Genomic DNA, 14,352 nt, shown 5'->3' on the forward strand with positions numbered 1-14,352 from the left:
CACTACTGTCGGTGCTCTTTACCCCTGTGCTACCAGTGAGTAAGTCCTGGGCTGGCTCGTCATTTGGTAACGCGGAGCCGTCACAGCTTAAGTCGCCGGCGTTCGTCTCATCGTCTGTTTGTGACAAAGCCTGCTCTAGCTCATCACCGTGAGAATTTGCAGGCTTCGGGCTTAAAGGTTGAGGTTTGCCCTCTTCAACCACGTGCTCTGCTGGCGCCGCGACCTCACGAGCCTTCGAAATGGTAAGGACCTGCGCAGCATTATCTCCAAAACAAAGGCCTTTTTCTTGGGGCAGCATATCCAAGCGATTCGAGAAAATCGAGGGATGCTGCTTAGGCAGGTTTTGGGAGACGGCTGCCTCGGTCAGACGCACCTCGAGCGGGCTCTCGATCGCGACGCGGCCAGTTGGCAAAGAGACGCTGGTTTCATTGGAGCATAACTCATTTTCGGGTGTTTGGTCGCGAGCGGCTGTCGTTCCCTCATTGTTAAACTGATCATTGTTTCGAGGCAGCGCTGAGGCGCATTCCTCGCTTACAATAGAACTTCCAGTTGCCGCTTTCAGCGCGCGACTGCTTTCTGGAGGACTACATTTCTGCGCTGCGCCTACATCTTTCTGGGTTGCAAGGGAAATCTGCGTGGCATCGCGCTTTTCAGCTAACGCCGCGCTCTGGCTTGGAGCTCCACAGTCGCTGTCAGGTTTGCCCTCTTCAACTACGTGCTCTGCTGGCGCTGCGAATTCACGAGCCTTCGAAGTGGTAAGGACCTGCGCAGCGTTATCTCCAAAACAAAGGCCCTTTTCTTTGGGCAGCATATCCGAGCGATTTGAGGAAATCGAGTGATGCTGCTTAGGCAGGTTTTGGGAGATGGCTGCCTCGGTCAGACGCACCCCGAGCGGGCTCTTGTTTGCGACGCGGGCAATGGGCAAAGACACGCAGTTTTCATTCACGATTTTAATTTCACTTCGCGCCGAAACCTCCTGATTTAATGTCGAATTCCTCTCGGCGCGCTTCGCCAGTAAAGTTTGCAACTCCAAACGCATTAAAGCAAGTTGCCTTTCATCGACTTCTTTGAGACGAAGGCGTTCTTTTTCTATCCTGTCAGCCTCCTCCTTAGCGGCTTCCTTGCGGTAAAGGCGTTCTTTGTCAACCCTGACGGCCTCCTCCTTGCGTTCTTTTTCAACCCTGACGGCCTTCTCCTTGCGTTCCTTTTCAACCCTGTCGGCCTCCTCCTTAGCGTTCCTGATTCCCTCCTGAATGACCTCCCAGGTCGCCAAAATTTTGTCTCCCTCCTCCTTAGCACCACATTCCTTAATAGCCTCAATCAGCTGCGGCTTTCTGTGACTCTTCCTGGCCTCAATACCCAGCTTTTCACACAGCAACATCAACTCTGGCTTCTTTAGCTTGCTCAAATCCATGGCAACTTCCGAACGAGGACTTTCATAAAATAAGCTGCTAAGTGAAATGCTTAAGCGAGCACGTGCAGAAAAACAATCTACAGGTAGTGATAAATTTCCAGAGTTATCAAGCCTGGCAGATTCTTAAAGAAAGTCAAGCGCTCACCACTGCTGAAGCCAGGACCAAGCGTGGAAGATCCCGCCGCTGCCAACCAGTTGATATGTTTTGCCGTACTAGTAGCGTGTCCCACCAGGCATCGGGTACAGGAGCACCGCCGCAGTGCCGAAGGAGGAAGGAACGTGGGCCGGAGACGGGGAGTAGGGGAAGTGAAGGAAAAATTGTATTTACATTATTTACATAGAGCGGGACTGAGAATGACTCTCAGTGGAAGGGGAACGTCTTCGTCGACCGGAGTCGACTGGAGCTAGCAGGCTTCTCTCGGCCACACTCACGGCCGAGTTAAATATCGTTCGGATTCCCCAGATCCCTGGCTGGGGAATAATTTTCGACGAGCACTGTCCAATCGGATGGACCGAAGGGGACGTTCTTGTTACCACCCACGGCTGGGCAGGTGCGGGCTTTTCCACTCTCTCACAGCTGGGTCGATGAGAGGGGGAGATGCTGACTCATCCAGCCCTGCGGGAAAGGAATCTCCTGAAGTCTTCCAGCAGGTGAATGAACTTGCTTCCCCGCCGATTGCCCAGAACGCGAGTCGGGGACACAGAATTCTTCAATTAACTGCCAGCGTGACTGGCGCCGGCACGTCGCCTCCGCCGTGGTCGCTCGGACAATACCTCCGGCGCGTCTCCGGCCTTCGCCGCTATAGTGGTCACCTCCGCTCAAGGAATTTCGCTGGGGTTGCTGCTGACAATGGCCCTTGACATTCCTGCTATACTAATCCGCTGAGGCTCGGAGGGGCATTCCAAGCATCCCACTTCCCACCGCCGACGCGAGGTTGTCGGCCTCGTTGATTGTTCACGGTAGCTGCTTGATCGGGCCCACGTGGTCAGAAGTACGGTCACAACAGCCCCTACAAAACTTGCAGCACAAACAGCACACACATAGGAATGATTGCAAATAAAGCAAACTTGCACATGAACAGAGGCACTCTGTCGATTACAGAGGAAATTAAAAAGAGCAGGATTGAAGCCAGCACTAAGTAGTCAAATTATACAATTGTTTAACCTAAGCACAAAATAAATTGAGAGAATAAGTTGAGTAATAAAACACAGAAACAATCAGTGGGCATAAACTCACGAAGTGGAAAATGAAAAAATCACAGGACAACACTGGATAATGATATGCTATTCGCAAGAAGCGTCATTGACCAAGTCCTGTAGATATGCTTACAAGATACACAGAAAATAATTTTTCCCCTTTTTCCTGAAGGAAATCAGGGAAGAACAACAATTATTGATTTCGATTAAAGGCGGGAAAAGATTCAAGCAGTTAGGAATTTGCCAGTTGAGCATTTGCAGCTTGCAGTTGCAGTTCCGTGACAGCTATTCCGTGGTTTGGCCTCTAATTAGGGCCCGCCCACTCCACACAGAAGACTCCCGGGTCCCTCCTTTCGGGATGCTAAGCTGACCTTCAGTTGCTGTACATTCAACTCCGACCTTGTGTGTTGCTCCTCGGTGCGATAAAGACGACACGCCCGCTTTGGTTCTCTTCAACCACGCCGGCCTTGTTAAGGTCTCTGCCCGAATCAGGTGTCGTGCTGTTTCATGGTAGGCGTGCCTTTCTTTAACTTGCGTTCGGACTGCCCTGTTTTTGTTTTCAGGTCGCTGTCCATATTAACGGGACAAAATTACACAGGCTCCAATGGGCTCTGCGCATTATCAATCTGTCCATTGTCCGGACAGCTAGTTTCTATATTAACGAGGCTTAACTGTGTTGAAAATGTTTGGTCCCCAGAATAATTGCCCATAATTCGAATCGTCCATATTAGCGGGGGTCGCAATAACGGGGCACGACTGTTTGTGGCAAAGAAATACTGGTCAGCACGCATGCATTCCCGTATTTGCACCTTAAGAGCAGTTGGCACAATTTCGCTCCTTTGATTTTCCTACACGCCAAAAAAGCAAAAACTGAACAAACAAAAGAAATCAATGTGAAACCATTTCTACTGTGCTTATCTACCCAAATTATCCAGTGTGCTTAGCGCATGAGCCCGTCTCCTGGCATAAGTTTGGTTTGCTTTATTGGGTTTAACGTCCCAAAGCAACTCAGGCTACGAGGGACGCAGTAGTGAAGGGCTCCGGAAATTTCCAATAATAATAAGAAGAAGAAGAACGGTTTATTTTGTCCAACTGCTTACAAAGCGTACATTCCCGCACCGCTTAAGCACTGTTGTGCTTGACTGCGGCGTCGGCAGCCTGCGAAATACACGTTTTCTCGGTACCTTTCGTGTAACTGAATCGCTGGCTTGACATTCTTATCGAAACACAATGTAGAAACAAGCGCACATTTTACCGTCGTCGCTATGTGGACAGCGGAAACGTGCACTGACGTCACACAGTACACGGGCCTCTAGAACTTCGCATTCACCGAAATTCGGCTGCCGCGGCCGGGATCGAACCTGGTTCTTTCGGGTCAGCAGCCAAGCACCGTAACCACTGAGCCACCGCGGCGGGTCTCCTGGTATTTGTAATTGTTAATTGTTTGTTTGTTTTTTTCTGTGAAAGCAGACGATTTTTATCGTCTTAAAGGAAGCCGTAAGCGTCGAAATTTAACTACTGAATCGGCTGCAGAAATTCGCTATCATTCACACTTTGTACGTCGTTGCGAGTAAAATTAGAGACGAACTCTTCCGCGCAGCCCAACAACCACAAGCACCGGGTAAAGAAATAAATGGCCTGGCTTAGCTTATGGTTAAGCCTAGGATGCGAAGCATACCGCCGGCGGAGGCTGCGCGTCCGCAAGCGAGCGCACGAGTTGAGCCCCAGCTTTCACAGCAGTTGTGACGTCAGCGCCCCTAGCGGAAGGAGCGGGAGTTAGGCCGCCGGCGGAGGCTGCGCGTCCGCAAGCGAGCGCACGAGTTGAGCCCCAGCTTTAGCAGCTGTTGTGACGTCATATCACGTGGTGCGCCGATGTAGGTCAAGTGGTAGCTACGGCGGCCGCGCGCGGCGCAGCAAGGAAGAGCTCGGTTGTGCGGCTAGTATGCTTCGCATAAAAGGCGATCTGTCAGTATTGATGATGGCTGCCTCTTCACTCACGCCATTAAAGCAGAGAAAAACAAGCACCCGCCTCTAGCTTACCTGCACTCCACAGCCTTCATATCGAACCCGTCAGGAGATAGCGGAAAAGAAAGCGTTTTTTGCACTTCGCAATTTGCTTGTTCTTCAGGGTCTATACATGTCTTGGCAATAATGTAATCTGTATGCAAGTAAAAAAAAATTAGATTCATGTTTACAATTCGATTTGGCACAGCGGCGCACGAAGACACGTTTTTACGCATACATGTATGTACAGCCTTTGTCAAAAGTTTGGAGCCCAGGGGGTTTGCTTCTGAGCAACACTGTCTGGTTCGTAATGCATCTCCAGCGCTCTAAATTGCTGAAGGTAAGAAGATTTCTGGTCCTGCCTCCTCCAATGGGTAGGACTACCACGAATGTTACCGCTGTCCCACTGCGAGGCTTAGAAGCAAACCCTCTGGGCTCTAAACTTTTGTCAGACTGTACAGTCGCGAGCAAAAAATATTAGCACAGATCACTGGCGATTAGAATTCGTATATCTCACCACGCGGCGCTGCGGTACGCAGACCTGCCTAACGGGCCGCTTCCATGTTTGCAGCCTAGGGGGGGACGGCAGGAAGTAAGCTTTATCAAGCGTGCACAGCCCGAGCGTTGAAGTGCCGACCCTAAGTGCCGGCATTTATTTTGGCTCGGTTATCATGAGCAAAGATTGCTTCTTTTAGAGCGCAGCTCTTTGGCGTCCGTTCCTGGGTTTCGCGTCGGCGTCGGCCTCGTAACCAGCTCCGCCCCCCTTTCATCCCCCCAGCGCTATCGGCGTCAGCAGCATCAGTCAGTCGCTGCTATCTTTTCCCTCCTCCCTTTATCGTGTTGTCCGCTTGCTGCCCGCGCTTCTGCCCCCATCGTTTGCCGCTGGGTGTACACGCCGCCCCCCTCTTCCTGCGAGTCTCCGGTTGTCAAAGCGCCGGCTCGAACTTAATTCCTTTCTTCGCTCCTCCTCCAATGCAACCCCTGTGCGGTGGCAATCAGAGAGCCAGATCGGTGGCGGCGGATCTGTATATGTGCACCGCCCGAGCCGAAATTGCGAATACGTGTGAAAAATAAAAAAAAAACTCTGTGATAGCGCATACATGTGTTGCTCGATTTCTTTGCCTCAATCTATCGAAAAGGTGAAACAGCTTATTTGCTGCGCTCAAATTTCGCATTAGGAAGTAACGTAATCGTCGGTAATTTTTTATTACTGTTTTTTTTATGTCCGCGATGGTTTGTCAAAAGCAACTCGCGGGAACAATAGATGATAGCGCTGCTTTTAGCCAGCAATTTTGCTGTCCGTGGCAGTCCACTGAACCCCCCTAATACTGTAGAATGGGAGCGGCCCGGCACTCTCGTTATCAGCCTCTTCGCCACCCGCAGCGCCACGCGTTGTCATTCCGGCACTCTGGTGTTCCGTCGTGTGTGCCAATCTTTTTTGCCCGCGACCGTACATACTGGGTGTCCTGGCTAACTTTGGGCAAGGGTTAAAAGATAAAATATTTGAGGTAGGCTAGGGAAACCACTTACATACGCCTACCAACGTCTTGCGCATCATAGGCAATTTTTTTGTTTCGTAATTAATTAATTAGTAATTCAGATCATTTTTCCAAACGCGTAAATACTGACTTTAGACGGCAGATGTGAATAGCAAAGTTGGAGAGCACCGTCAGAAACCCCCCATTCTATTTATTTGCGATAAAGAAAGCCTCACGTGTATCTTTTTTCCGAGCTCCAAAGAAAGTCCGCGAAATACAAAAAAAAAATCTAGCCCATTCGCGCGCCACGATTGTGCTGCTCTCAATCCTGGCTTGAGTGAACGAAATCAGCTGCTGGCAAGGCGAGACGACCCCACTGCTCCGGGAGGCCGATATGTCGACGGTGGGTGCGACGCCCGCGCGAGCCAGTCTGCAAGCGTGACGGCGCAAGTTGCGCCACAACCACCGTCGACATATCGGCCTGCCGGAGCAGTGGGGTCGTCGCGCCTTGCCAGCAGCTGATTTCGTTCGTTCAAGCCAGGATTGAGAGCAGCAAAATCGCGGCTCGCAAAAGCGCTAGTCACGTGATTTTTTTGTTTTTCGCCTACTTTCTTTGGAGCTCGGAAAAAAAAGATACACGTGAGGCTTTCTTCATCGCAAATAAATAGAATGGGGGTTTCCGAAGGTGCTCTACAAATTTGCTATTCACATCTGCCGTCTGAAGTCAATAATTAAGCATTTTGGAAAAATTATCTTAATTACTCCCAAAGTAATAGCAATACAAAAAATTGTCTAGATGCCCAAGCCGGCTGGTAACCGTATGTAAGTGGCTTCCCTGGCCTACCTCAAATATCTAATTTTTTAACCCTTGGCTAAAGTTAGTCTGGACAGCCGGTATAAGATGCGCCAGCACCAAGCTTTTAAAAGCCGCGGAGTGCCATAGCCCCAGTGAAACCGACAAAGATCTGTTCAGAGTCGACTGGCCTAGCATGCAGTACTTTTTGCTCTCCAAACTTAATTAATTAGTGAACCGTAATTAATCAACTATTTAATAACTGATTTCAAAAACAAAGCGTCGGCACAGAAGTTGTAGAACGTCTTCAAAAACCGCTGACTGAAATGTTTTCACCGCGTCACCATATACGCAGAATAGTTTTTTTACGGCCTTAAACCATAAGTCCAACAACAATAAAAAAATTTCGGGGGCACTTTGACGATCTAAAATGCGCGAGGCGCAAGCCTTCCACGCAACTTTGGCTGCACAGGCGTATGCACACACGAAGCAGCTATGGGGCGACTTGGACTGGCTAGTCATGAATTACCCATGACTAACCAGTCATAATTGGTCAGTGCCTAACTAGTCGTGCTTGCTTAATTACTAACTAGTTATTTATTAGTAATTAGTTGAAGACTGGTTAATACTAATTAGTCATGACTAATTAGTTGACGACTAACTAGTCATGATTACTAACTAGTCGTGGCTGGTTAACGACTAGTTATTCATGACTTCTGACTAGTAATGACTAGTTATGACTCACTTCAGATGTAGCGAACGGATGGACGGACGGAGACATGGCCGCGAGTATGAGTCATTAAAGGCTTTCGCCTTAAAAAGCTCCCACTTGACAATGGGGCCACTTCAACGTCCCGAGAAGCCTCTGAGAGAGTAGAATAGCCTTTTTTTCTGAAATGTTCTTCCCGATGAGGCTTTGCATACGCACTGAGGTATAAATGTGAGCCAGCAGCTAATCATGTGATAGCTTTCTTTGAAGGCCAATAAACAGCGAGAAAAATTCAGGGGGCACTTTGGCTCTCTGAAGTGCTGCAAGGCGAAAGCCTTTCCAGGCGCACTGTTTCTTTTCGGTCGAAATTTCCGGAGCCCTCCACTACGGCGTCTCTCATAGCCTTAGTCTCTTTGGGACGTTAAACCCCATGAACCAAACCAAACCATTTCCCTTTATTTTCTTTTTTATTTTTTATTTTCATGTTGTTTTGTTTATTTTATTTTATTTATGAAACCCACGCACTCACTACATGCACCTTTATTCATGCTCAAACCCTGAGCCTTCGTGGCGGAGTAGTTGCGTCTCCACTTCAAATGCCGAAGGCCCTAGGTCGATTCCCAGCCTCGACAGAGTTTTTTCTAAGTAGTGACGCCGAAACGCGGACACACCTGCCGACACGGCTGCTAACGACAGTAAGGCTTTCGCCTACGTGAATCATACCTTCATGAAAGCAGCGCTGCTAGCTGTTTTTCGAGGCTATTTACAACTTCTCTATTGACACTTTGTTCCTGAAGCCAACAATTAGCTAATTAGTCTTTGTCAACTGATTCACTGTGAAGAACGAAAAATACCCCAGGCTAGGTCACGCTACTGTGAACAACCGACGGTTATTTCGCTTGCCTAGGACACTTCGTCGTTTTAAAAATCTTGGTTACATTGAGCTGTTACGTCGGTGGACAGAGCCTGTCCTAAAGGACAGGCTGTGTCCGAAACGTTGACTAGCAATAAATGCTTAAAGGAAGTGTTATATATATATATATATATATATATATATATATATATATATATATATATATATATTTACAGTACTGTGTGTTTTTATCGTGAATATTTTCAAAAATTTTCTCGCCTCAACCGCTGGCTCGTTTGCGATGAAGCTGCACAAGAGTTTGCGTAATATGGTAACTTTTCTATAGTAGCAAGTTTTACAACGGTACTTGCTTAGTTGAGCCGTGCATGATGCGAAAACGTCATTGTCTGTGTAGAGATCGGTGAACCAAAACCCGCAAATGCCGTTTTTTCGCTGAAGGGCGACAGTGACGCCATCTGTTTTCTGCAGTGGAAAGCGTCACGACAAGGCGCCGAGGCGAGCGTTGCAGACAATATCCTTTGTATTGTAAAGACACGTTAAATCAGTTATGATATTTTTTCTGCTCAGTTAGGCGAAAATGTTCGAAGCGCTACAGTTGAAACGGACGCAAATGTCGGAACCATGGAGGTCGGAACGGTCCGCGCCTCTTACAACGCTCGCCTCTGCGCCTTGTCGTGACGCTTTCCACTGCAGGAAAGAGATGGCGCCACTGTCGCCTTTCAGCGAAAAAAAACTGCGTTTGCGGGTTTTGGTTCACCGATCTCTACGCAGACAATTACGTTTTCGCATCATGCACGGCTCAACTAAGTAAGCACCGTTCTAAAACTTGCTACGATACAAAACTTACCATATTATGCGAGCTCTGTGCGCAGTTTCACCGCAAACGAGCTAGCGGTTGAGGCGGGAACATTTTTAAAAATATTCACAGTAAAAACGCACAATACTGTACACACACACACACACTTCAAAGCAGCCGAGGTGTACTTGACGTTTCGGCCGAGGCCCAGCCTTCGAAATCCGGTTTCAGATGAAGGCCGATCCCCGGATATACAGGGTGTTTCACATTAACTTGAATCAAGGATTCAGAAAAGTGGCGCCCCAGAGCAGGTTCAAAACCAAATGCACATTGTTTCCCGTCATGTGGCGCTCCTCGGAGTACCTTTTTAAATTCCCCTTAATTACTTAATTAGCTACGATTAGTTAATTTCTTTGTTTTCGCTTAAGGGTACCGCGCGTTTCATTAAGCTCTGGAGGGGATTACGAAGCAACGGACGGAGTTTTTTGTAGCAACATATCTTTTACGTCGTCCTTTTTTCCAGTATTTAAACAAAGCCCGCGAAATATGAAAAAACCTCGTGATTGTGCTCTCGCGCTACAGTATCGTAGCGCTGCCAAGCGCGTCCTGAGTGAACGAAGCGTGCGTGCTCACAGCCTCGAAGTGAGCGGCAGACGCCGCTGTCAGCATTGCCATACATTGCCTTGAAAATGCGTCAGCACATTATTCGTGAACATGTAAAGCGCGCGCCGTGATCCGCGAGATAAGTAATGAGCAGGCCATCGACAGGCAATTCAGACAGAGCTCTAATGAACTATCACATAGGTAAAACAAAAAAGGAAGGGAAAGCAGTGGAGTCGCGTATTTCTAGGTAGCCTCCGCTTTTTTGTTTATCATTTCGCGGCCCGTCGAACTAAGCAACGTTCTTAGAGGGTTTCAGTTTCGCAGCTCCGCTCGGGAGATGGCTAAAGCGGCAGTCACGGGAACTATAGTGGCGCTGCAGTCGAGCTTTGCTACATCGTCTGCTGTCGAGGAAGTTTCGCTCGCTGCAGTTACGACCGGCTAGTCAGATTTTCAAGCTGGTTTTTCGTGTGATGTTGCTGTTAGTGTTGTGAAAACGTGTTCGTGGTGAAATATGCACACTTTGTGACTTCAAGCAAGAGGTACACATGCCATCCTGCTTTGCGCCCGCATGCAAAAGTGGCAACAGAAACGATGCCACCGGTCATCATTTTTTCAAACGCCTCGCGATGAAAGCGAATTTAAAAGGTGAGAGCAGATGCTTCATTGCAAAGACAGACGGCTCTCTCACACGTCTAAGATGTGTAAGCGTTATTTTGAGAATGAAGATATTATCAAGGAGTACAAGCACGTTGTGAACGGGCAAGAGGACCGAATCCCCCGCGGGAACTGGGTGCTAATACCCGGTGCCGGCCCTCGACTCTTTCCCAGCCTTCCAGACCGATTCTCAAAGCCAAAAATTGGAAAATTCAGGTGAAAGTCACCAAAAATGCGTGCTATCATGCAGACTGATAAGTGTGAAGATCCTTGCAGCGACAGTACGTCCTCCTCAGGCGAGCCTTGCGTATAGGCGGTCAGCCCGAATGAGCTGATGCCTCTATCCCGCTCGGCGGAAACCAGTACTACGTCGACTGCACTGACGATTGGCGTCCTGGCGACTGCGACTCACCATCTACGAAGTGGCAACATGAATCTATACAGGACGAAATAACTGAGAATTTGTGTGCAGTTTTCTACTGCAGAAAGCTAGCGGCAAAACGCGTCTAGTCATTCTCAAGGCTGTTGTCGTGGAGGAAGATGGTAGCTGCTTCGTGAACGGCTACAACAAGCTGCACAAGCAGCCATTCAAAACTGCAGTTCCTGTCAATCACCTTGAAAACACTGATGGAAACAAATGGTTTAAATATTTTAGCATCTCAGCATCCGCTATCTTTCGAGTGGAAGTGATGACTTGGGCAACCATGGATATGAAAGAGCCCGACAAGAAGAAATGGTTTTTTATTACTTAGCAGGACAGGCGCATAAGAAGATAACTAAGGCGGTGCATTGTATGGATTGCCTGGTCACGCTGACGGCTGCTCCTGGACACGCCAGTCCAAGTGAATTGTTTATAAAAATGGCGCAGTTCAATGAACAATATAGCGTAAAAGAACTGTGCAGTAAAATATTTAAACAAGTTTGTCTTACCTTGTTCACATTAAGTTCAATTATTCGAATCTAATGAACCCAAGAAACGGAAGATTCTTTCGCAGCACAGTTTCGGCGGCATGTTGTATGATAGGGCGTTCAGAACACATCTGAACACAGAACACAGCATTGCGTGCGCTAAGACATGTCCCACTCCTCTTCACTCGCACGTCGGCGGCGGCGCCACGCCAGAACCTTCGAGATGCTCCTCGAAGCGACTCCCGGCTTTTGACCAATGAGGACGTGCGGCCGGCGCGAGAAGGAAAAGGAGACTGCACGGCCGATACTGTGTGTATGTGCGCGCCTGCTTTGGCGCGTAGAACAAACAGACGCGGACCAAGCCTATATAAGAAGGGCGTTGACCGATGTCAGTTTAGCCCGAGCCGCCGTTTAAGCTTCGTCGAAGCGCGCCCGCTCGACTCCCGGGACAGAACCACTCGCCCAGCCACGGGCCAACGAGGAAGCGCACGCCAGTCTGCGAGAAGGCATCGTCGTGAACCTTTGGTCGTCAAACTGTCGCAGTGCCCGGTGAACAAATTGTGTTTGTTTTTTTGCCTCTCTCTTGTGTTAGTGCACTTTAGGTGCAATATTTTCTTTGTAATGTATTATCTCTCCAGTTTAACTTTGCACGAGTTGCACTGTTTTTTAATCACTTTGTATGTGCTTGTACTAGTGATTGTGAAATCCTCTGTATCGTCTCATTGCTTCATAAACATTGTTTCGTTTGTGAACCTATGGCTCCGACCCATTCTCTGACTTGCGACCGGTGAAAGCTGGGCACCAAACGACCAGAAGCCTCTTGTCACTTGGTAGCTGGTCTCCGCTGAGCTTGCCACGCTCAGTCGAGGGCATCTCTTTTGAGTCCGAGACCGCTACCCCCACACGCTTTAAAGGTGTCGGGAACTCACGCTAAAGGTGCGCGAAGTTGGGTGACAGCAGTCCCACGGCTTTGTTTCATAATTCGCGGGCTTTCTTTAAACGCCGAAAAAAGGACCACGCAGGAGATACGTTGCTGCAAAAGATTGAATCGGTTCTTTCTTGGCCGCTCTACAACGTAAGAGAATGCACGTGACCCTGAATAATAGCAAATCAGCATAGCTAATCTTAGCTAATGAACTATTAAGCGGAATTTAAAAAAATACTCTGCGGAGCGCCACACGAGAGGAAACAATATATATTTGGTTTCGCCCAGGAACCACTTTTTTTAATCCTTGGTTCATGTTACGTTAAACACTCTGTATAGACACGCGTCTGTGTGTACAATGAGGTCTGACACCAGGCCTAACACGGAGCTCTTTTCCACAAGTTCAACTCACCCATGTATGCGTTTTCATCGCAGATAATGCGGCGAACAGCCTCGTAACCCTTCTCCTGTTGAGTGAAGTTGGCGATCACAGCGGTGGGACAAAGTGCAAGCTTCTTGTGACAGGGCAACTTCTCTTCCAGAGCTCTGCCGACGGAAAGAAAACAGATATATTTGACTCCATGCACGTTAACTCGGTCGTCCCTTAGCATTTCTGGAGATGGGCTCGGAGACTAGGCAAACTAGCACCCGGGGACATCAAAAAGGATTCGAAATATTGCGGAAAGAATTTAGACTTCGGGGTGCAGTTTAGTGATAGCAGGTTCTTTTTCTGACGTCTGAAAAATTTGTCCGTCAGGAAAATGATACTGTTGGTAGCATTAGTGTCACCATCCTGGTTGAATCATTTCTTGATGAAGGAGGGGCAGTTGGGTAGGTTGGTTACGGTTCATATTTGAAAGTTACAACGCAAAACGACGCAAGACGTACAGAAAGAGGACGCAGACAAGCGTTGTCTGTGCCTTTTGTGTACGTCTTGTGTCGCTTTGCGCTGTACCTTCCAATATGAATTATTTCTTTTTCCTTATCGACTACCCCGTCATTAATATGTAACAGGTTTCTACACACTTAAAATTTGAATGAAACTTGTGGTTCTATTAATTGCGACACCAATTTCAAAGGCCTTCACCCCTCGCTAGCTCTGCATAAAAATTTGCTGTGGCTCAGCTCTGATTAAACCTGGAGGATCGTGAAAGCAACATCTGCGCGTAGCCATATATTGTTGCGTGAGCTACATTGCCCACAGTCTCGCCGTTTCGCGTGCTCTTGCACGACCGTACTGCGCATGCGCGAGAAGCAAGTGACATCACTACGCACAGCTAGCGTGCCGGCAGCCCCGGCACACTAGCTGTGCGCCGCTACTGTGCATCGGAGAGGAGAGAGAGAGAGGCGATGGAGAGCGCGCGGCAGCAGTGGCTGCCCCGGCACGCTAGCTATGCGCCGCTACTGCGCATGCGCAACTGGCGAGCGCGGCGGCGGCACCTCTGAGTCACCCGCGCAGCGACGGCGGCGGCGCACCAGCTGTGCGCCGTCACTGCTACTCGCGCATGCGCAGTATGGCCTTTCCTCGACTCCGCGAAATGGCTCGGCGACTAGCGTAGTGTTGCTATCACAACAAAAAAACTTTTCATGTTAGCAGTATGTTAGGGAGTTATAACAAAGCGCTATCCGCGATCCGCTACAATGAACCCCTTCTGCGGGCAGCTCTGCATACGCGCTGATTGGTCCCGACGCGGCCAGGCGCGCACGCAGCTGACCGGCACGTAACGCCATCTGGCGCCCTCACAGCATTCTGCGCATGCGCAGTGGTGCCTCGCGAAAACGGTTCATGGCAGCGGATCGCTCTATGCTCTAACTCATTCTTATTTCCTCCGTCTCTGAGGCCTTTGACGGCACTTTCAAGAACGATAAAAACTGGCCAGAAGGCATTGTTCTTGCCGCTTGGCAGCTAGCAGTGGTGGATTACGCCATCAAATATGCTGGAATTAAAAGTATGTGCTTATACCTTATATCCGCCAATGAAATGGCAAACGAGGAC

The 14,352-nt window shown here is 48.8% G+C and overlaps 1 protein-coding gene across 1 annotated transcript in view; it reads right to left on the bottom strand.

Annotated features, from left to right (window-relative positions):
- LOC149327809 (uncharacterized) overlaps nucleotides 1–14,352 on the bottom strand; it is a 39,076-nt gene that overhangs the window by 9,386 nt on the left and 15,338 nt on the right. Inside the window, exons 4-5 of the mRNA XM_089564981.1 lie at nucleotides 12,769–12,902; nucleotides 4,652–4,769 (exon numbers count right to left, since the gene is read on the bottom strand). Of these exons, the coding sequence (XP_089421107.1) occupies nucleotides 4,652–4,769; nucleotides 12,769–12,902 (252 nt within the window). The remainder of the gene's footprint in view (nucleotides 1–4,651; nucleotides 4,770–12,768; nucleotides 12,903–14,352) is intronic.

The sequence above is a fragment of the Amblyomma mixtum genome, chromosome 10 (genome assembly GCF_055824585.1).
Source record: "Amblyomma mixtum isolate Tamu chromosome 10, ASM5582458v1, whole genome shotgun sequence".
Classification (NCBI taxonomy): Eukaryota; Metazoa; Arthropoda; class Arachnida; order Ixodida; family Ixodidae; genus Amblyomma; species Amblyomma mixtum.